The sequence below is a fragment of the Vanellus vanellus genome (assembly GCF_965231255.1).
Source record: "Vanellus vanellus genome assembly, chromosome: 24".
Taxonomy (NCBI): Eukaryota; Metazoa; Chordata; class Aves; order Charadriiformes; family Charadriidae; genus Vanellus; species Vanellus vanellus.
Window position 1 is genome coordinate 1897034 of NC_138929.1, and position 20740 is coordinate 1917773.

A 20740-nucleotide genomic window follows, 5' to 3' on the forward strand; every position below is an offset into this window, starting at 1 on the left:
CCTGCAATGAGACACTACAAAACAAACAACCCAAAGAAAGTAGAAGAATGAAGCTTGCTTAGCTAGGAGCAACAGCCTCATTACCTGAATTTCTGAACAGTAAAGAAAAAATGCGGTTAGTTCCTGCAGCAATCTTTACAGAAGTCATGATACTAAGGGCTTAAGAGCAGTTAACTGTATTTTCTTATTCCACTCCAAAGAAACTCCTGCTAGAATTAAATTGGCTGTCTCTGGCTCAAGTGATACGAAAAGCCCCATAAACTCTAATCACTTTAGCACTTCCCCAATTCTGCCACTTCTGTCAAGTTGCCATACTGTGTGTATTAAAGTAATTAAATGCAATTTTCTCTCTTAATGATGTATTACCCAGGTATGTAACTTTGTTTAACATAAGCATTTTGTATATTGTTTACATTTTGAAAGGTAGCATTATGTTGAAAATGCTAATTTTTGTTTCTAGACAGTATTTTTATTACCAGAATAAGAAGTGAAGCTGCAAATATTTGATTTGTTTTTAAAAGGGACTTTTTCTTTTGTTTTTGTTGTTTTGTTTTGATTTTTTTTTAATCTTGTTTTAGGTCACTTTTTTAACTCAAGTATTTAAAAGCAAAAGCCAGCCCTTTCAATTCTGGTTTTACAGCTGCTTGTGCTAGTTTGTTGTCTGTTTCTGGTGTGAATTTAGTTCTAGTTTGCTGAATGTAGATATTTCTGTCTGTAGCATGTACCCTGCGGAACACTTTACACTGAAGTGCATTTGACTGAGAACCCCCCTCGGCTGAGAGAGTTGCAGTAGGTAGGCGGATCACTCGGATCCTGGTCAGAGTACAGGAGTTTTCAAGAAATTGCAGTGCAATTCTTTGCTTAACTGGAGTTTCAAAAAGAAAAAGAAACTTAGTATGCAGTGTCTCTCTCCAGTGCCCAACGGCAGGGTGAGTTTGTGTGAGAAGCGAGCTGCAGGATCTGTATTCCTGCCTGTACTGAGGGTCTCTCTCTTTCTGAGCGCGGGCCTGATCTGTCAAAATTTAAGAACTAAAAACTGCTTTGAACCTAGAACTTGTATGTCCCCCGTTGAGCTAGCTCCTGCAGCGTAAATAAGAGTGGGAGAGGGAAGGCGGAGTGCGGAGTCATCGTTTGGGTGCTGCTCTGCCCCAGTAGTGCAATAAGAAACACTCGAGAACATGTTGGGTCACCCTTTAGTAGGACCCACATGTTCTGGAGGTACCAGGCAGCACCCGCCCTTTGTGTCAGCTTTGGTGTGGGCGCCGAGAAGAAGGGCTGGTGTTTGCTGTGTGTAAGAAGAATGTCAGCAGGAGTTCCCTTCTCACAGCAAGGAGCGGTGGGATCCTTCCCTCCGGTCTTGTACATGCCTCTGATTGACCTGGTTTTAATTATAAAAGCCATGATCGTGAAATTCATCACAGGAAAAAACTTCTGGGGTAGTAGGTGACTCCAGATTTCCTGCGTAAGTGAGGCTGTACTCCCACATCTGAGAATCCTCGTTCTGAATTGGATTATTATAATCGGCAAGAACAAAACACTTGAGTGTCATTTCCTTTTCTGGGAGGAAACTCCTGCTTTCCCCTCCAGAGCATTGCCACAGCCACCTTCGGTGGGGATGTCAGCTGGGGACTCATCTCTTAGCCCAAGAAAGGCACAAAGCAAGGTTGTGTTGTAGTTGCGGGCCGTGCTGGGCAGCGTTGTGGCTCGGCCCCGACGGAAGGATGCCTCCCAGTCCTGTGACTACTATGCAGTCTCTGTAGACACCTCCCTTTCAAGCTGCGCAGAGGTCAAAAGTGTTTAACCTCGAGGTGGTACAAGCCTTTCAAAAGTCAGCGTGTATGTCCTAAATTTGGTTTGCAACACCGCGTAACCGATCTGAGACAGATCATCCTTAAAATAGCTCCAAAAACAGAACAGCTATCCTCTCCCTGTCTGTGTCTTAATGCCCCGTTTCAGGTTTGCCCATCAACTTCCCCTACTTCTGCAGAGCCATTCTCCAGTATCCGTATTAGCCACTACTGATTTTCCTTGCTCTTTGAAATGAGTATCTTGTGTAATAGCAATGGCAAAGCTCGGGGAACCAACTGCTGGTCATCCGTCGTTTTTAGTGGTTTCAGTTTTCACCACGCAGAGGTTGTGCTGGTCTTTGTTCAGCTGCACAATGCTAAATGCGGCCGGATCGTCATGTCAAGTGAGCGTATTACACACGAGGCCACGAGGGTGGGCAGGGCTAATCAGTGCAACTGAAAAAATGTGAATAAATTAAGTTTAATCTAAAACTAAAAAAAAAAAGCATTCTAGGTTTTTCACTGCTGTTTTTTAAATAGGAATTTTAAGTCCTCTGTGCTTGTCTGTTTGCTAGGAGCAGTTTGAGACACTGTTACTGTTTTGAAATGCATGCATGTTACAAGATGAGTCTCCAACCAGAGAAAAATAAAATTAAAACTTTGTGTACATCTGTTCCTTACTGCTGTCCTCTTTAAAGCGTCGTAATGATCCGCTGTTACTCCACAAGGTATGTGGTCGTTTTAAGTCCTAGATTAACCACAACTGGAAAAGTCTTTATACATGCCTGTAAAATGGGGGGTTTAAGTAAGAACTGATTTTACCAAGTCCTGGATATAAGAATAAATTAGATTCGATGGGAAAAGCTAATACTGCCATACTGTCTGAAAGAGATGCTGCTGACTGGCTGGGGCGCAACACACACATGGGTGTACAGAGGGAGATGAGTATGGGTGGCTCAGAGAGAAGAGTAAGCTCTGCTGCTGTGTAAATCCCAAGCTCCTTCTGATAGCTTTAGAGACGAGAACTTAATGCTAGTGTTCAGACTCAAGAAAAGGAAAGTTGACTACAATAGAGTTTTATTTAAAAAAGTTCCGAGCAGACTGGGGAGTGAGACACAGGAGCAGATGTGCTGGGCTAGTCCATGCGAGCTTTCAGGGTCCTGGTGGTGATCTTGTCTTTTTCACTAGAGGGGGAAAGAGAAGGCTATTAGTAAATCTGCATTTAATACCTCCATACAGATAGTCCCTTCATTAGGAAGTCACAGGGTGCATAGGTACGTTGTTTGCTAGTGCAGGCAGGATCATTTGAACTTGAAGGTGGCCGTTACAGCAGGGTAAACCTTGTCCTCCTGCCGCTTCACCCCAGGGGAGCTCCTGGAGGTTCAGTGAGCAGCAAGGCCTGGGATGCCGCAGGGAAACAGCACCATGAGCAAAATAAACTGCTTCAGAAGTCAGCGTGATTGCAGAGTCTGGCAGTTAATGTCACACCCCGCTGTGGCAAAGAGCATCCTCTCAGCCAGTGCTACCCAGTCACACTCCTAAATACTGACAGGCACGCTAGGGAATCTATGCAGCAAGAATCTAACTCAGGGATTACTTTCCCATGGCTCCTGCAGTTCCAGCAACAGCCACGAACTGCAACAGAGAGCAGCCATGAGAAATAAAACACTTAGAACGGGCAAAACATTGCTAAGGATACTGCTGGAAGGGAGCAGGACTAGGGATACCCTGGAAAGCAATGCTTTAACTGACTTTAACACACAGCTTCTTAAATTCTACCTGTTCTGTAGGGGAAGAGAGCAGCACTTACATTATGTGTACTACCACGCCCATTCCAGATATGGCATCTCTGTCCACTGCATTCAACATGGCCTGCGAGATTGTTTCAAAGAGGTGATCGGGTTCCTGAGGAACAGAAGCTACTTCAGTTGGTGTAAAAATTGAATGTTGAGTCATCAGATTTTGTTCAAACGCCAAAGTATCAACCAAGATGCTGCAAGATTTTCCCTGCGGGCTGCGATAAGCTACAGCCTCTTTGTTCTCCTGAGCTCCTTTGGGAAGTACCAAAGGACAGAGCTTTTCATCCGACCTGTGTATCTCACGTTCTCCAGTTAACAGGAGGAGGCTGAAACCAAAAATCGGAGCTGAGCCTGGTCACCTCACTCACCATGTCGGGCTCCCAGAGGGACTCGCACATGCCGTACATCTGCTCGGAGCAGGTGCCGCTGACCACAAAGTCATCAGTTATCATCGGGCAACCGATCAGGTCTAGAGAGCAGATGAAAGGTTCGTGTGTTATGGGGTCCAGCCCGGCTATGACTGGTTCTGTGTAGTAAGGTCCGAACCTGTGAAGAACAATATGGCATAGACACAGTTCCAAACCCCACGTAAATATCCATACGAGGAAAACATCCCACAGGTGCTTTTGGTGGGGGACCTGTCAGGTCAACCTAGAAGCACCCTGCAGCGGTTTTAGCATGGCAAATGGAGCAAACTTGTACTGCTACAGGATTATTTTAACAATACTTGATATTCTTTTGCAAGGAGGTCGAAGATAACATTGCCACTAGGTTGAAGTTTCCTTTTGCCATACCACAAGTAGTCGTTACAGGAGCCCTCCTCAGCCCCCCACCTCTCCAATCAGATCAGACCCAACAACCACAGCCTTCACTGACACACAAACAGTGACTCTCTTGTTTGACAGTTACCGTCTCTCATAGAGCAGATTGGAAACCATGCTCATAAAAGTCTGAGGTTTGATCTGCCTGCCTTCCTTCAGCTCGTAGAGATTCAGTCTGAACTTCAGTCTCTGGGCACTGCAAGAGATGAGAATCAGTATTAAAGCAGAAGCAGGTTCCTTTTTCTTTCATCTCCACCCAACTCTGAACTGTTCTACTGCATGCTGACAGACTGCAGCTCCTGACATATGCCTGAGGCAGGTAGGTATTCCAGATGTACCTCCTTTTGTACCTTAAGTTATTAAGTCTTAGTAGTGATGCCATCTTAAATAACATGCAGTTTTATTTAAAAAATCCCAATGAAAGGAGACCAAGAAAAGGAGTGCTGGCACCCAGCTATTATATCCCCCCTCATGAATAAGCAAAGACATTTTTGCTCAGTGTGAACTGCCACTTCGTATTTATTGTAAATATGCTTCTTACAGACCCAGTGTGGGAATGGGCGGGCGGGAGTCTCACTTACACCGTCTGCACATCCGTGGCCAGTCCTGCCAATCCAATATACAGTCTTTCTCCCATAGGGAAAATCTTCTGGAAGTCTGTGGTCACCATCTGCGCTTGAATCCCAAACCGACGGTCCGAGGCAATGGCCACGCAGTTCTTCCCCTTCATGGCCATTACGGCCCCGCCGTTATATGACATAATAGACTGGAAGACAGAAGGACAGCAGGTACGGCCGGGGCTGCGGGCGGCGCTTCGGGGTGCTCCCCCCGCGCCGGTTCCTCGGTGGGGTTGAAGGGGCTCCGGGTACCCCCTCGGCCTGGCCTGGCCCTGCGGCCCCAGCCCGGCGCCGCCACCCCTGGGGCAGCGGAGGGAAGCCAGCAGCGCTCTCCCTCGCGGTTTTGGCTTTAATTTTTCCCTTGTTGGGGGCCGCCGCTTCCCGCCACGGCCCGGCCTGAGGGAAGGCCCACGGCGATGCACCACCGCGGCGACGGGGAAAAGCCTCCAGCCCGCCCGCCTCCCCCGGGCACCCGCGGGGCTCGTCCCGCCAGGTCCAAGTCCATCCCCGGGACCCCCCCGGGCCGCCCCCAGCCTCGTCCCGGCACTCACCATGGCGCCGGCTGCACGGACACCGCCAGGCCCGCTCCGCTGCTCCGGCCGCACGCACAGCGCCGCTCCGCTGCTCCCGCCTCCCGCCTCTTCCCATTGGCGGCCGCCGCGACCTCCTGGCGGAAGACCGCTCGCTATTGGTGGTTGGGCCCCAGCAGGGCGGAACTGGTTGGTTGCGGCGCCGGTGAGGGAGGGGGAGAAAAATGAAGAGTCATAGTGAGCGGGGCATGCCGGGACGGGGGCGGACCGCGCGGGCGGGGCGGGGCGGGCGCGCAGCTGCAGGGGGGCGGGGCTCGCACAGCTGGATCCGTCGGGGTGCGCAGCTGGATGTATGTGCACGCAGGGGCGTGGCACAGCTGGAAGGACGTGCAGGGCATGGCACAGCTGGATGGACATGCAGGGCATGGCACAGCTGGATGTGCCCATAGGGGCATGGCACAGCTGGAGGGACATGCAGGGGCACAGCAGAGGTGACAGATGGGTGCCAGTGGCGCTGGGGGGTTCCCGAGGCCACGGCCCTTGTGCGGCACCCGCCTGCCCATTCTCCACATGCCCATTCCCTGCTGCCCGTGGCGAGGCTGGGGTCACCTCAGGGTGGCCGGGCTGGGACCTGCCCAGTGGTATCTCCCCCCAGTTTGGCCCTACGCAGCAACCTTCTGTTGGGTACTGGGAAAAGTTGGTGAAACCCATCTGAATTTAACTAGAAAACCCAGGAAACCTGGTCCGCAGCACACCACTGCACAGAGCCCTGGGGTGTGTCAGGCCTCACACACCCACCCTCTGCTTTCGCACCTCTGGGACTCGGGGACAAAGCCCTAAACTCGCCCTGGGGGGGCCAGGGGCAGCAGGTCTCCCCAGAGGGAAAAAAGATCTCTTTGGAAAGTGGCAGCACGCGAAAGTCACTCTGTAAAGCAGCGAGTCACGGCACATCCCAGGGAGGGGAAGGGGCCTGGCAAGTGGCTGCAAGGATATTTTTTGTTCAGAGAGTAATTGAAAGGCGGATTTGCGCTCTGCAGAGTATTGGATTTCCTTCCCTATCCCCGCTTGCCAGCTCTCCCCTCTCCTGGAGGAGACAGGATTAAATGTTTAATTTAGGGGAGTGATGTTGTGCCAAAGGGAAAGAGATCCATGTGTTTGGAAACGCTCTCAAATGCACAACAGATCAGCCTGCCTGGTTTCAATGAAAACCTCCGGCCCGTGCAGGGGCTGTTCATCCACCCGGGTCTGAGCCCCGAAGGCACAGCCCGTCCTGTGGCTGTTGTATTTTTAAAGCGTTTTCCATTGTAAAAGGTTTCTCGCAGGGATGAAGTTAGAGGCCACATTCTGTCTGGGGGGAACACCCTGGGGAGAGAAGGAGCAGCAGAACCAGATGGGAGTATCTCCATGGCAGACTTCACCAGCGCTGGCTGTCTCGGGGGGCAGTGGGGAGGTGATCCTCGCTGGGCACCACTTCTCTCTTCGCTTGCCCGTTAGGTTTGCGCTCTCGGATCAGGAAGGCAGCAGCAATTCTGCTCCCAGAGAGCCCTGGCGCATCCCCAGCCCCGGCACTGCTGGGCTCGGCCATGGGAGCATTATGTGGCTCTGGGCTTTTGAAACAACAGGGATCTTCCTGGCACGGCTTTATGCCCTGCATCAAAACATTAACTTCATTATTTCTGGTATGAAAATAAAATCAGGGCAAGTGGGGAACATAAATAGATTTTACAAGACTTTGTAAGAGAGGGGAACTTCAGCAATGCAGATTTTGGACCCCCTTCAGCTTTATTTTTTAGGGCAAAATACAGTCTCTGGATGGAAACAGGCTTTCAAGTCTCTGCTCCGTTTTTTATGTCCCAACATGTCCTTTTGCTCACAGGAGAAACTGCGGTGCAGAGGGGACCACAGGCTGAGCAGAAATGTTTTTGTTGATGCTGGGGGCTGGTTCCCCCCTCGCCCAGTGCCTTGGAGAGAGCTGTGAGCCCATGGGGAACACCAGGACCGCATCCTGCCTGTTTGTACCTTCCCCCTGTCCAGTTCAGCCCGGTCCTGAGGGCAAGAAGCACCCCAAGGTGGCGAGGAAAACCTCACCAAGCCCCTTCGCAGCTTTTTACACAGTGAAAAAACACCCTGCCCGCCCCACGGGGTCCGGGACCGGCCACCTCCGCCTGCCGTGTCCATCCTCGGCCGCGCCCCGGAAAAAATTTGAGGGGGGAAGAGAAAAAAAAAGGAAAAAACGAGGGTAAAACAGGTGGCACCGTCCCTGGGTGGGCTCGAACCACCAACCTTTCGGTTAACAGCCGAACGCGCTAACCGATTGCGCCACAGAGACCGCGCTGGTAACGGTTCGTGCGGTCGCCGCACTCAGGCAGAGCATCACCGGTAGTGCCCGGGGAGCACCGGGGCAGCGAGCTGGGCGGGGAATTAATTACACGGCCGCAACCGTGTGGGCCGAGGGGAAACACGCGTGGGCGCGGCGCCCCGCCGAGTGGCCGGTACACCAGGGTCGCACCGAGCCCCGGCCGGACCCACGCGGGAGCCGCGGACACACGCGGGGCAGTGGGGACGTCCGCCGCCTTCCGCCGCGTTGGAGGGGGGCTGAGGGGGCGAGCGGCCGCCGACACGCGTGGGCGCGCCGCCTGCCCCGCACCCCCCGAAATCCCCCGTGGGCTCCCCGCAAGCTGCCCCCTTCCCTCCCGGGGCCGCCGTCACGGATCCCGCCCGGCCGCGGGACCGGCCCCGCGGGGGAAAAGAGGCCGTGAGCCCGACCGCTCCGCTCCCCTTCCCCCCCCCTCTTTTATTTCTTTCCCGCTTTTTCCTTTTTTTTTTTTTTTTTAATTTTTTAATTTCCTCTCTCCTTCCCTTTTTCCTGCCTTTTTTTCTTTCCTTCCCTCCTATTCCCCTTTTTTTCCCTTTTCTTCCCTCCTTTTCCATTTTTCCCTTTCTTTCTCTAATTTCCCTCTATTTGTCTTCCCTTCCTTCTTTTTGTTTCCTCCCTTCCCTATGCTTTCCCCTCCCGCCGCGGTCCCGCGGGCCCTGCCGACCCCCGCAGCAACCGGACCCACGCCCGGGGGGTCCGGAGGAGGTCCCGCGGGACCCGGGATGCCCCGCGTCGCCTCCCGGTTGGGAATTCCCCCCATTTGGGGCCGAAAATGGCCCCGGCGTCGGTCGGGGGTGGGGTGGGGTGGGGTGTCCTGGGGCACCACCCGAGGGGTGTCGCGGTGATGGGGGACCCGTTAGCGGGGAGCGGGGCCGGGCTGACGCCGGGCACCACCGCCTCGCCGCGGATTTTGGGCCTATTCCAGCGGCTTTTAGGGCGCTCTCCTTTCCTCCCTGAGCACAACGGGGGGGTCGCGGCGGGTGGGAGGGGGAGCGGCAGCAGTGGGGCCCTCCGCAAGCATCGGGGCACCGTCGCGGTGGTGTCCCCCGGGGCGGCACCGGGGGGTGTAGGGGTGTCCGCGTCCCGGCGGGGCGGGGCGGTGGGGGGGGGGGGCCAATCTCGGCCCCTCACTCCCCTCCTCCGCAACACCCCAAAGGAATGAGGTCACGTGAGGCGGGGCGGGGCCTGGCGGCGGCTGGAGGAGGGAAAAAAATAAGAAAAAAAGGAGGTAAAAAAAATTAAAAAAAAAAAAAAGGAGGAGGAAGGAGGGAAAAAAAAAAAAGGGTAAAAAAAAAAAAAAAAAAAACGAGCCAGAGAAAAAAAAGGGCCCCGGCAGCAGCGCCGCCGCCGCGCCGAGCCGAGCCGCGCCGACCGGCGGGAGCGGAGGGGCGGCCCCGGGGCCGCCGCTGCCGCCGCCACCAGGTAGGGACGCGGCCCCGGTCCCCCCCCCCCCCGCCGCCGCCGCCGCCGCCGGGCCCCGCCGTCGGGACCCCCCCCCGCGCCTTTTTCTCTCCGCGTTCAAGATGGCCGATGGCCGCCGCCTCCCCCCGCTTTGTGCCGCCGCTCCTGCCCGGGGAGACCGTGACCCCCCCCTCCACGGCGGGCACCGGCGAGGGGCTACGGAGCCCTGACAGCCCCCGCTGCCGCCGCCCCCCCGCCGGGCCCGGCGCGGCGTGGAGAGGGGCAGTGCGGTACGGCCCGGGGGGGAGGGGGGCGGCGGCGGGAGCCCCCCCCGGGGCGGGCGGAGGGGGCCGGGCCGGGCCCCGGGGCGGGCTGTCAGCCGGCCCTGAGTACAAAGGGCTGCGGGGCACCGGGAGCGCCCCGGGTTCACCGGGGCTGCCCCACCCCTGGCCCCAAACCGTGCCCCCCCCCCCGCCCCCCCCCCCCCCCAAAAAAAAAAAAAAGAAGGTGAAGTGGGACTGCCGGCGGCACCGGGGCGGACCCCCCACCCCCACCCCCCCCGCCGGGGTGCAGCCCGGGACCCCCGGGGCACAGCGCGGGGTCACGCGTGTCCGTGCTCATCGCGTGTGCGGTGCCAGGCGGGTGTCACGCACCGCGCGCTGCGGGCGGACGCGTCCCGCCGCGGGGACGGGAGGTGGGTGTGTGTGGGGGGGTGGGGGGTGTGTGTCCTTGTGCGGGCACGGGTGTGCGGACACGCGTGTCCGTGCCTTCCCCGCGGTGCTTCCCCCCCCCTCCCCGCCACTGTGTCTCTCCTCGGTAGCGGCCGGTACCCGCGTCCCGCGCCCCGGGAGGGGCGGGGGGGGTCCCGTCGGGGCGGCGGGCGCTGTCGGGGGACGCGGGTTCATGCTCCGGCGCCTTTTTGTCGTGTTCCCCGTGCGTGGGGGGGGGGAGCCGTGGCCGCCCTGCGAGCGAAGGGGCAGTGCCGGAGGGAACCGTCCCGGTTTATTTCCCGGCCCCCGGTGGGTCCCGCGGGGAGGGGGCGACCGGTTGTGCCCAAGTTCCTGGTGACTTTGAAACGTCCTTCCCCACCCGTGTCTGGTCCACGGGGATTTTGGGGAGGGGAGAGGGGGGTGTCACCGTGCCGGGCCACCGCCCAAGGAGACAAAAGACCCCGAAAGTCGGGGTCGGGGGTGCGGCGGTACCCGCTCCGGTGGCGGGGCCGGGACAGCGGGTGCCGCTGGCGGGACGGGGCGGCCCCGAGGGCTGCGGCGGGGCCGGTGCTGCGGCCGGGGCCGGTGTCCGGGGGGGTGTCCGGGGCTTTGTTCGCCCCCGCGGCAGGAAATCGCCGTTGTTATCACCCGGTTTATTAGAACCGGTTTGCGCCGGTGGCTCCGGCTCCCCCCTCCCGCGGAGACCCGGGCCGCCATTGGCGGCTGTGAGCACCAAAACCGGCCAAATCCACTCAAAATGCAGCCGTGGGTCCTGCGGCCCGGCCTGGGCAAATGGTGCCCAGCGGAGCTGCCCACTCCCCCTCGGGGATCGGTGTGGGAGCCCGGGGCTGGGGACCACGGCCCCCCCTCAGGTATTCTTCTGGCTGGGGGGAGCCTGGCAGTGGTCCCCCATCACCTGTGGGGTGCGGAGGGCACCTGCCTGGGGGCAGCAAGCTGCGGTGCACCCCGGGGTGCCTGCCTGGGGGGACCCCAGGGGTGAGAGCTGAGCCTGAGGGGGGGGCTGGGGATTCCCAAACACCCTGGTCCCCCCGGCTCACTCTCTGCAAGGAGACCCTGGGGCTCAGCTTGGCCCCTGCCCCTCCAACACGGGAGTGTCCTCGACATCCCCATTCCCGTGGTGTCCCCATCCCTGTGGCATCTCCATCCCTGCTCTCATGGTTGTCCCCATCCCTGCAGCATCTCCATCCTCATCCCTTCATCCCTGTAGCATCTCCATCCCCATCCCCATGGTGTCCTCATCCCTGAGGCATCTCCATCCCTGTCCCCGTGATGGCCCTATCCCTGCAGCATCTCCATCCCCATCCCCGTGGCATCTCCATCCCTGTCCCTGTGGTGTCTCCATCCCTGTGGCATCTCCATCCCTGTCGCTGTGGTGTCCCCATCCCTGCAGCATCTCCATCCCCATCCCTGTGGCATCTCCATTCCTGTCCCCGTGGTGTCCCCATCCCTGCACACCTGCCTCCGGGGACTCCACGGCAGCTGAGCGACATGAGAGACCCAGACTGGAACCCTGGAGCAGCACGGCAGGGATGGAGTGGGACAACACGGACCCGGTGTTATACAAACGCACCTGCGCGCACTGCTCCATGCGCAGCCCCAAGCGCAGCCCCAAGCGCACACCCCTGCACGCACCCCCCCAAAAACACAGCCTTGCACACACCGCCCGGTGCATGCACACGCACGTGCACCCCGTTTGCTCCCTGGTCGCGGGGTTCACCCTGTTCCTCGCCCGGTCGCAGTGCCCACACCACAGCCGTTGGTGCCTTTGGTGGCTGTTGTCTGGTTGTCAGTTGTCGTGTGTCTGCAAAGGGTCTGGCCCTGTGTCAGGCGGACGGCAACACAGTTCCACGCCTGGCCCTGTGCGAGCGCCTGTACTGCAGGGGTGTGGGTGTATGTGTGTACCTCTGCCTGTGTGAGTGTGGGGGATATGTGTGTGTATGTAGTATGTGTGTATACACGTGTGTGTGTCTCCCGGTGTGGGGGTGTGGGTGCGTACGGGTGTTGCTGTCGGCGCACCCTCGTGCTGCCATCGCGCCCACGCTCATTTACACAAACCCAGGGTTTCTTCTCCCCTCTCCCCCTCGCCTCGGATGGTTGTAATAATATTCTGGCTCCTCTCCAAGTATCGGGGTTGCCATGGAAACAATAAAACTGCAGCGATTTTGGGCCCTGGCTCCGCCGTCTCCCATTGTAAATATGGAATTGCCGGAGCAGGCAGGCAGCGATTCCCCCGTGTCTGCATCCCGCGCTGGGGGACGCTGCCCGTGCCCCGCGGGCGCACCCGGCCATGCACACTCACACGCGCAGGTGCTGCGGGTGCTCCCGGCCGCGGACGGGTGGCCAACGCCGGACTCGGGAGTTTCTATAGAAACCGTGAGGCGGTGGCTGAAAATGCCTTTTCCACCAAACAAAACAAAAATATACACTTTGTGTGTTTGTGTGTATGTGCGTGCGTGCGTGAGTGTGTGTGTGCGTGTGTGTGTGTGTGCATGTATGTGTGTGTGTGCACAGCCCGGGAGGCTGCAGGCAAGGGGTTGGCTAACGGGTGATTTGTCCCCACTCAGAGGCATCTTGGCATGGGGGGGGACCCACTTAGGGACCCCCAGAAAGATGCAAAGATGAGGCAGAGGGAGCGGGGCAGTGCCCAGGGCTGGGGGCTGCATGAGAGGGGGGTGGGTGCTGCTTGCGCACCCCCAGGGCTGCTGGGGTGTGGGTCCCGGCACTCCCGGGGCCAAGCGTGGCATGGCGGGGGGACCACCAGGCACCCCCACTCTGCCGTTCGTTAAAGGGTGAAGTGAGTCCCACAGGTCGCGGCCTTTAAGGGTGACCCCGGGTGTTTTCCTGCAGGGAGGATCCGCCGCGGCGCTGCTCCAAAATGCACAGGACCACCAGGATAAAGATCACCGAGCTCAACCCCCACCTGATGTGCGCCTTGTGCGGCGGCTACTTCATAGACGCCACCACCATCGTGGAGTGTCTGCACTCCTGTGAGTGTCTTGACCCCCGGCCGGGGCCACGCTGCACCCAGGGGTGCCCCGAGCCCCGGGAAGGGTGGCCGTGCCCCTCCGAGACCCTCCCATAGACAGAGCAGTGCCCAAACCCATCCTGCACTGGGCATTTTTGCCGCACGGAGCTGTGGGGTTGGGGATGGGGCCGGACCGGTGCGGGTGAGCGGGGGTCCTGACCCTGAGCCTGTGCGGGGGCACAGGGTGCTTCGCTGGGTTGGCACGGGGGCTCTGGTCCCCTCGTCCGTCCGTCCGCTCACTCTGGGTCTCTCCCCACAGTCTGCAAAACCTGCATCGTTCGCTACCTGGAGACGAACAAGTACTGCCCCATGTGTGATGTCCAAGTGCACAAAACCAGACCCCTCCTCAGCATCAGGTGAGCTTCGGGGGCTCCCACATGCCGTGCCCCTGAGCGGCACTGAGCCCCGGCCCCGCGTCGGCGCAGCCCGTGCCCGCTCTGGGGGGCAGCCGTGGGCGCCCCGGGATGGGGAGCAGGGCTCTGCGGCCAGCACAGGCTCGTGGCGGTGCAGCCGAGCAGGGACCATCGTATCTCCTGCAGCATGAAACCTCTCTGCTCCTCACCCCGCACCCCACAGCAGTGGGGATTTGGGGTGCTCTCCGGGTGGAAGGGGAATGGGGATGGTAGGAAAGGCCACCGCTGAGGGGACAGGACCCGGGGACATCTCTGTGGCAGCAGGAGGAGGTTGGCGTGGGTGCCAGCTGGAGCAGGGCACCATGTGCCGGTCCCTGCGCAGCCTGGACCACAGATGTCCATCCGTCTGTCCCCACAGTCCCACCTGGGGCAGTTTAACCTGGGACTGCCTGTGCTTTCAAACTCCCTGTGCTTTCCCCCTTGGGGACGGTGCTGGGTCCCTGGGGGGATGCCAGGGTGGGCTCGCGGCAGCGCAGGTGAAGGGTGCCCGGCCGCGGCGGTGGTGGCTTCGTTGCTGGCTCTGCCCGGGCCCCGCGTTGGCTGGGGAAAGCCAGACACGTCCCGTCAGTCGTGGAATTGGCTCTGCAGGTGGTTGGCATAGAAACCATGAAAGGCTGCAATACATCACTTGGCTTTTTTTTTATCCTCCTTTTTTTTTAGCCTCTTCCATGTAAATCCGTTTCTGTAGTAACACTTTTTCCACCCCTTTTTTTTTTTTTTTTTTTTTTTTTTTTGGTTCACTATGAAATATTTACACTCCGGCTCCCACGGCTCCCTCGCCGAAACATCCCCGCCTGCCTGCGGAGACGGATACACAGCCGCCCGCGCCGCAGACGGGCACGGTGCACGCGAGCAGCGCTGCACCGACAGCCCTGAGCCCCGGCTGCCGTGGCGGCGCAGTGCCTTCGTGTCCCGTTTGGTCCTGACGGGGGGCGGGGGGGGATGGAATTTTGTGGGGCACATGTGGGCAGAGGCGCTGCTGCAGGGGCCAGGGGCCTCATCCAGATGTGGTGCCATAGAAAACTCTCTGCACCGACGAGGGGCTTGCTTTCCCCTTTGCTTTCCAAACTGGTGCCGCGGTAGCACCGAAACACCCGTGCCCCAGGCGTGATGCTGCGCGGTGCTGAGGGCGCTGCCCACGCGTGGCCACCGCGTCCCCCGTGGCACCCCCGGCCCCCACCCAGCGCCACTGTGTTGGGCTGAATGGGGTTGACTCATGCAAGAGCAGCAACCGGCTGGTAATTAAGCTGCCAATCAAGTGGCAGAGGGTGCTTTTTCATTAGCTTGCTGTAAATTGTAAAGCAAATTCTCTGGGTATGTATTATAAATAAAATCACAGTGGGGCCTCGTGAACCAGAGTGACATCACCGAGGAATTAGGGATGAAAGACATGGCTAGGCTAAAAATAATATAGGGTACGGTCATTTGTTTTTCTTTAAAATAAAGGCCTTATTATTAAAATGGAAATAATTGCAGATATAATTTACTTTTCACCAGTCCCACTGCTCTTGCTTTGTTTTTGAGATGATTTTTTTTTTTAATTTGGCTGAGCTGCTGCTTTTAAATTGTGCCAGATGCCCTCCCTGCCTGCAGGGGCCCGAGCCCCAGCCTCCCAGCAAAATCCCAGTCCCGGCCCTGGGCTGAGGATGGGACCTGAGCTTCCCCAGTTCCTCGAGTGCCTTAGAGGGTCCTGCCTCGAGATGTCCGCATCGCAGGGAGTCCGCTCCGCTTCCCTGACGGCGGCCGCTCTCCTGCCATCCTTACAGCAGAGGGAAGTCTCAGCCGGAGCCCTCCACTGCAGCCCAGTCCAAAAATAAAATTAGATGCAAATTAAAACTTGCAGAAACATTTGCTGATCTTAGATTATTTTTTTTTTTTTTCGTAAGTTCTCAGCATGTTTTTGAAATCGTTCTGACTACTGAAATGGATCCCGGCCCCAAAATCCTGCTGTCATCGTCCTTAGCAATTACAAGGATTTTTGAAATGGTTTTCTTTCTTTTTCCGGAGTTAACCCTTTGCGGGGAGCGCGAGGGTGGACGGGTTTGCCTGTGAGACGGGGTTCTGGCATTGCCATGGGATGGGGAGTCGGGGCTTTGTGCTGGGAGCGTCCTGGGAGGGAGATGGGGAGAGGCAGCACTGGGGCTGGTGGGGGCACACAGTGCGGGGCAGCTTTCGGCCGCCCAGGGAAGTCAGTTGCTCCCATCCAGCTGATTTCTCTCTCTTTTTCCTATTTCTTGCCCCCCCCGCTTTCAGGTCGGACAAAACCCTGCAGGACATCGTGTACAAACTGGTCCCGGGGCTTTTCAAAGGTACAGCCATGGGTGGGGTGGGTTTGGGGTTGATTGTAACTTGCTCCCACCCACCAGGGAAATTGTTTCCCCACATTTTGCGCTGCCCCCCCGTAACGAGGGGTCCAGGAAAATGCATGGTGTGAACGGACCAGGATGGGTCCGTCCAGATAGTGCCCATCCTGCGCTCCGGCAGCCGGGGGGGCTGCTCCTGGGGGGGAACCACAAACAGCAAAGCTGGGAGCAGGAGCCGCGGATGTGCTCTCTGAGTGCCTGCCGGTCCTTGGTGGGGGGAAAGGTGTGGGGGTCTGCAGGTGTGGAAAGACTGAGGACAGTTGAGCCACCATAAAGGCATTCTCACAGCAGCGGATTTGCAGCCGCTCCGAGGGTTTTACTGGTACGATCGGATGGCTCTTACTAAAGCCGCTGCCCTCCCGCACGTCTGTCTGCCTGCACCGGGCAGCTTGTGCTGGAGCCGCCGGTGGGGAGCAGGCACTCGGCAATCCGGGGCTCCCTCTTGCTCCCCTCTTTGCGTCCATCTCCCCCTTGGTGTGATATTTTCCCCCCTTTGGTATGATTTCCACCCCCCCTTGGTGTGATTTTTTTTCCCCTTAGTGTGATTCTTTTTTCCCCCCTTCACCTTCCTCCTCCCTTCTCCCGCAGATGAGATGAAGAGGCGGCGCGACTTCTACGCAGCCTACCCCATGGCAGAGGGTGAGTGTCAGCCCCGGGGACCCCCCCTCACCCTGGCTGTGTCCCACCCGGCCCCGACAGCTCAGCCTCTCCCTCCCTCTGCTCCCGCAGTTCCCAACGGGTCCAACGAAGATCGTGGGGAAGTCTCCGAGCAGGACAAGGGGAACCTGACGGACGATGAGATCGTCAGCCTGTCCATAGAGTTTTATGAAGGGTCGAGGTACCGTTTTCTGGCTGCTCCTCAGCCTCTGCCCGGCTTTGGGGGCTGTGAATAAACTCTCACCCTCTCTTCCCACTCCGGAGACAGAGCTGGGATGCGATGTGGCGGCAGCTGACACAGCCCCTGCTCAGGGCTCAGCATCTTCCAGGGTGCTCGAAGGGACAGAGGAGCACGCAGACCCCCCCTGCCCCGGTCCCCCAACCTGCATCCTCCGTGGGCGCTTGCTATGGCAGCAGCATCCCCATCCCCGCATCGCCGCTCCCCGGGCAGGCAGGGGAAACCCCTTCCCAGGCAGCAGAGCCCGAGGGCTGCCACGTCCCTGGTGCTGGTGATGGCCCCCGAGGTTGTCACCAGCATGCGGAGCAGCGGTTCGGAGGGAGCTGGGGAAGGCGGCAGCCCGGGCAGTGGTTGCAGTGCGCTGGATCAGAAATGCAGCGACTTGGGGTTGTTGGGGGGGTGAAGCCAGAGGTTGGCTGAAGGTCACTGGATGTTTCCCCTTGTAGCCCCTCCATGGACGGCCCTTCTGGTGGGTTATTTTTTCTCTCTGCCTTTTTATTACTCCACAAACTTTGTCCTGTGTTTGCTTTACTCCCCGCAGAGAGGAGAAGAAAGGGACTGTGGAGAACGGGGACCTGGAGAAGGAGAAGGTGAGTGTGGTGGGACCACGGCACGGCGAGCTCTGTGCCCAGCCGCCTCCCGGGCTTTTGGGGGGTGTGGGGGGACAGGAGGGCACCCCAAACCGTCCGCTGGAGGAGGCGGGAACTGCCCATTAATTGCACGGCGGACTCTCAGCAACGCCTCTCCCCTCGGCCCCCTCCCGCTGCGTCCCCAGAAGAACGGGGTGCGGTTCCTGCGCTGTCCCGCCGCGATGACCGTCATGCACCTGGCCAAGTTCCTCCGCAACAAGATGGACGTTCCCAGCAAGTACAAGGTGAGCGTGCGGCTGGCCTGCACTCGCCGCGTAGCTTTCGCTGCGCTCCGGTGGGCTCGGGGCCGGGGGGGTGATGCCATTTTGGCCGTCCCGTGTTGCATCCCCCGCTGCAGATACGCCGTGCCTCGCTTGTTGCCAAATACCACGGCTCTGCTTTGCGCAGCCCGGGCTTTGCATCCCCAGCGGGTGGGCGCTGGGGCAGGATCCGTCCCGTATGGCGCCTTGTGTGTATACTCTGAATTTGCTCCAGTGTTTGGGAAGAGCAGTGCTGGGAGCCCCGGCGGCCCCCGGCTCCGCGAGAGGCACTCGGGGGCAGCAAAGCCCCGATGTCCCATGAGTGGCTCCGGGGGGTCTGGTGGTGCCTCTGCCCCTACGCTGGGAGGGTGACACTTTTCCCTGCGCCAGGTGGAAGTCCTCTACGAAGACGAGCCCCTGAAGGAGTATTACACCCTGATGGACATCGCCTACATCTATCCCTGGAGGAGGGTAAGAGGAGCTGCCTCCTTCCCCGCCGTGGGCGCCGGCGCCGGGGCTTGTCTTGGAGAAAAGCTCGGGGGAAAAAAGCAGTCCTTCGGGGGGAGGCTGAAGGCATTAAAAAGCTTAAACACTGAAAAACTTGAAATTTGAAGAACTTACTTAAAAATTTAAGAATTGAAAACAACTCGATTGAAAAGTTTAAAAATTGGAGCACATCAAGTAATCAAACCCCAGGTGCCCCCTCCTTACAAAGGGGTGATTTTTAGGAGGCTGGAGGGCTGCTGGTGCTTTTCTGCCCCTTTCTCCAGGGCAGGCAGGAGGGCCGGTGGCCGGTCCCTGGCCGTGCCACCAGCGTGGGTGGCCGGTGACGCGGTGCACGCCAGCACCGTCCTGGCACGGGGTGCCGCAGGGTGCCGGGTGCCATGCGTCTGCCCCTCTCCCGCTCGCAGAACGGGCCCCTGCCGCTGAAATACCGCGTCCAACCCGCCTGCAAGCGGCTCAAGCTGTCCCAGCCCGCCACCTCCGAGTGCACCAACACCAGCGGCGCCTCCGAGTGCGAGTCGGTCAGCGACAAAGCCCACAGCCCTGCCACGCTGCCCGCCACCTCCTCCTCCCTGCCCAGCCCCGGCACCCCATCCCACGGCTCGCCCAGCTCCACCGCCGGCAGCGGTCCCGCCGGCACCGCCACCGCGCTCAACGGCACCTCGAACTGCCACCCGCTGCCGCCCGCCGCCAGCCGGTGCCGCAAAACGACTGTCAACGGCAGCGCGGCCTCCGCCTTGACCTAAAAAATGCCAAAACAGGGACTCCTGGCTGGGTTTTATATATCTATATATATTATATATATACATATATAAATATATATGTGTACATAGGGAGAAAAAAAAATTATACATACTTATTTTCTATTGATTGACCAGATTAATTTAAAATGCAAATAAGACACATAAATGTGGTTGACTATTTTTAAATGATTTTTTTTTTTTTTTTTTTTTTTTAATTTTAACTTATGTGAGCTGCATGCCGGAGCTGGGAGCCACGCAGGCGCTGCCGCCTTCCTTGCTCGTTTTCTCTAACGCTTTTCCCTCTCCTCCCCATCCCTCTCCCCTCGCGCCTGCTCGGAGCGAGACGGGGCCGTGAGCGGGGACTCCCGGCTGCGCAGGTAAGGGCCAAGCACAGGTAAGGGCCAAGCACAGAAGCCAAAAACTGCCTCCCCAGCCCTGCCGTGCCCTGGGTTTTTTTTGCTTTTATTTGGGTTATTTTTTGGTGCCAGCTTTGATAACCTGGTGCCTGTGGCCCACTGGGACCAGTGGTCCGTTTGTTGGCATCGAGCATGGCTCGCTGGCGTTGCCCCCCCCGGCTTTGCCTTGCTGTGCATGTTTCTGCTTCTTTTTTTTTGCTTTCCCTCTGTGGTCTCTGGACGGTGTTTTGGGCTCTGAGCGAGCAAAGCCTCACACAGACGCTTCCCTTTACGCACAGTAAGTAGGTTCTTTTTTTTTTTCTTTTTCCTTTTTCTCCCCAGCTTAAAAAAAATTATGCTTGCGACTTGGCGGCGAGGGGCCAGCAGTACCTGGGGGGCAGGAGCACAAGCCCCGCTGAATATCGTTTTTTTCCTTTCCACGGGAGCTGCCGCCTCCGCGGGGCAGACGGGCAGCGCCGGGTGCCAACGGCTCCGGGCACCACTGGGAATTTTTGGCTGGGGGCATCTAAACTGTTGGGGGGGCTGCTTTGGCAGCGCTGGGTTGGTCTGCATGGGACCCGGGGGCGTGAAATGCCGCTGTCCTGCCCGAGCGCGTGGTGGGTGCAGCACCCAGTCTGGGGGGGGTGTACAGGACCCCCGCACTGCCAGTGCTCCGCTCCCCTCCGTAGCTTCAACGCCGCATTTCAGAGCATTTATTTTTGTGTCCGTCCCCCGCCCCCCTCCCCGTCCTTCCCACCCTCTCCTCCTCCTGCCCCCACATTGGGTTTTTAAAAAAATTAAAATAAAAAAAAAAAAAAAAAATACAACTACAGTGCCTTTAGCCAGGAGGCTTCGGTGAGGGGCGAGCGTGGGAAGGTGCTGCCGTGTTTCGGGCGGGAGCGGAGTGGCACCGGCGTCGCCGGCTGTCCGCACGCTCCGGGGAAGGGACCAACTTTCTACATTGACAAAAAAAAAAAAAAAGCACAGGAGCCCCCCGGGGAGCGCAGACCCCGGGGGTTTCTCCCCGTCCCTTGCTGGGGAGGGGGACGAATGACAAAAAAACATAAGCAAGTGCCTGCAGCGCCCGGACGGCACCCCACGGCCAGGCAGCGGCTGCGGCCGCCCGCGAGGGCACGGTGAGAACCAAAGGAAAGCGGCACGGGAATTGTACGAACAGCCCGACTCCAAAGGTGAGGAAACGTGGGATGTTGTTATTGTATTTTTAAATTTTTTTAATTTTTTGTTTGTTTGTTTGAAGTACTGCACCCCCGTCACGGACTGGACAGCAGCACCTTCGCTACAGCACAGCGCCGGGCTCCGCTGCCCGCCGGGCACTGGGGACGGGGCCCGGGGGGGGGGACCCGCGGGGCCTCTTTTGTTTCTCTTCCCCATCCCCGGGCTGGGGCTGGAGGGGCCTGAAGCATGTCGGGGGGGGGGGGGCTCCGCTTGT

General features: G+C 58.3%; 3 protein-coding genes across 8 annotated transcripts in view; 1 reads left to right on the forward strand and 2 right to left on the reverse strand.

Annotated features, from left to right (window-relative positions):
• Nucleotides 1-20740, reverse strand: part of RPL19 (ribosomal protein L19) — a 389457-nt gene that overhangs the window by 157401 nt on the left and 211316 nt on the right. The gene's annotated exons all lie outside the window — the stretch shown is intronic.
• PSMB3 (proteasome 20S subunit beta 3) lies at nucleotides 2843-5653 on the reverse strand. Its single transcript, XM_082494753.1, has 6 exons — nucleotides 5576-5653; nucleotides 4989-5173; nucleotides 4496-4603; nucleotides 3955-4132; nucleotides 3598-3692; nucleotides 2843-2971 (listed from the first exon to the last, which is right to left on the reverse strand). The coding sequence occupies exons 1-6, from the start codon at nucleotides 5576-5578 to the stop codon at nucleotides 2923-2925; spliced, it is 618 nt and encodes a 205-aa protein (XP_082350879.1). The 5' UTR covers nucleotides 5579-5653; the 3' UTR covers nucleotides 2843-2922.
• On the forward strand, nucleotides 9106-20717 carry PCGF2 (polycomb group ring finger 2). 6 transcript variants are annotated; one of them, XM_082495109.1, is made up of 10 exons: nucleotides 9106-9159; nucleotides 12911-13050; nucleotides 13348-13444; nucleotides 15755-15810; nucleotides 16453-16503; nucleotides 16594-16702; nucleotides 17301-17349; nucleotides 17495-17633; nucleotides 18039-18119; nucleotides 18560-19072. In XM_082495109.1, the coding sequence occupies exons 2-10, from the start codon at nucleotides 12939-12941 to the stop codon at nucleotides 19024-19026; spliced, it is 1161 nt and encodes a 386-aa protein (XP_082351235.1). In that variant the 5' UTR covers nucleotides 9106-9159; nucleotides 12911-12938; the 3' UTR covers nucleotides 19027-19072. The 6 variants fall into 6 exon arrangements, with proteins under 6 accessions (XP_082351235.1, XP_082351237.1, XP_082351236.1 ...); XM_082495111.1 differs by lacking the exons at nucleotides 9106-9159; nucleotides 18560-19072 and adding exons at nucleotides 9226-9353; nucleotides 19633-20717 and having other exon boundaries at nucleotides 17538-17633; XM_082495110.1 differs by lacking the exons at nucleotides 9106-9159; nucleotides 18560-19072 and adding exons at nucleotides 9230-9353; nucleotides 19633-20717 and having other exon boundaries at nucleotides 17535-17633.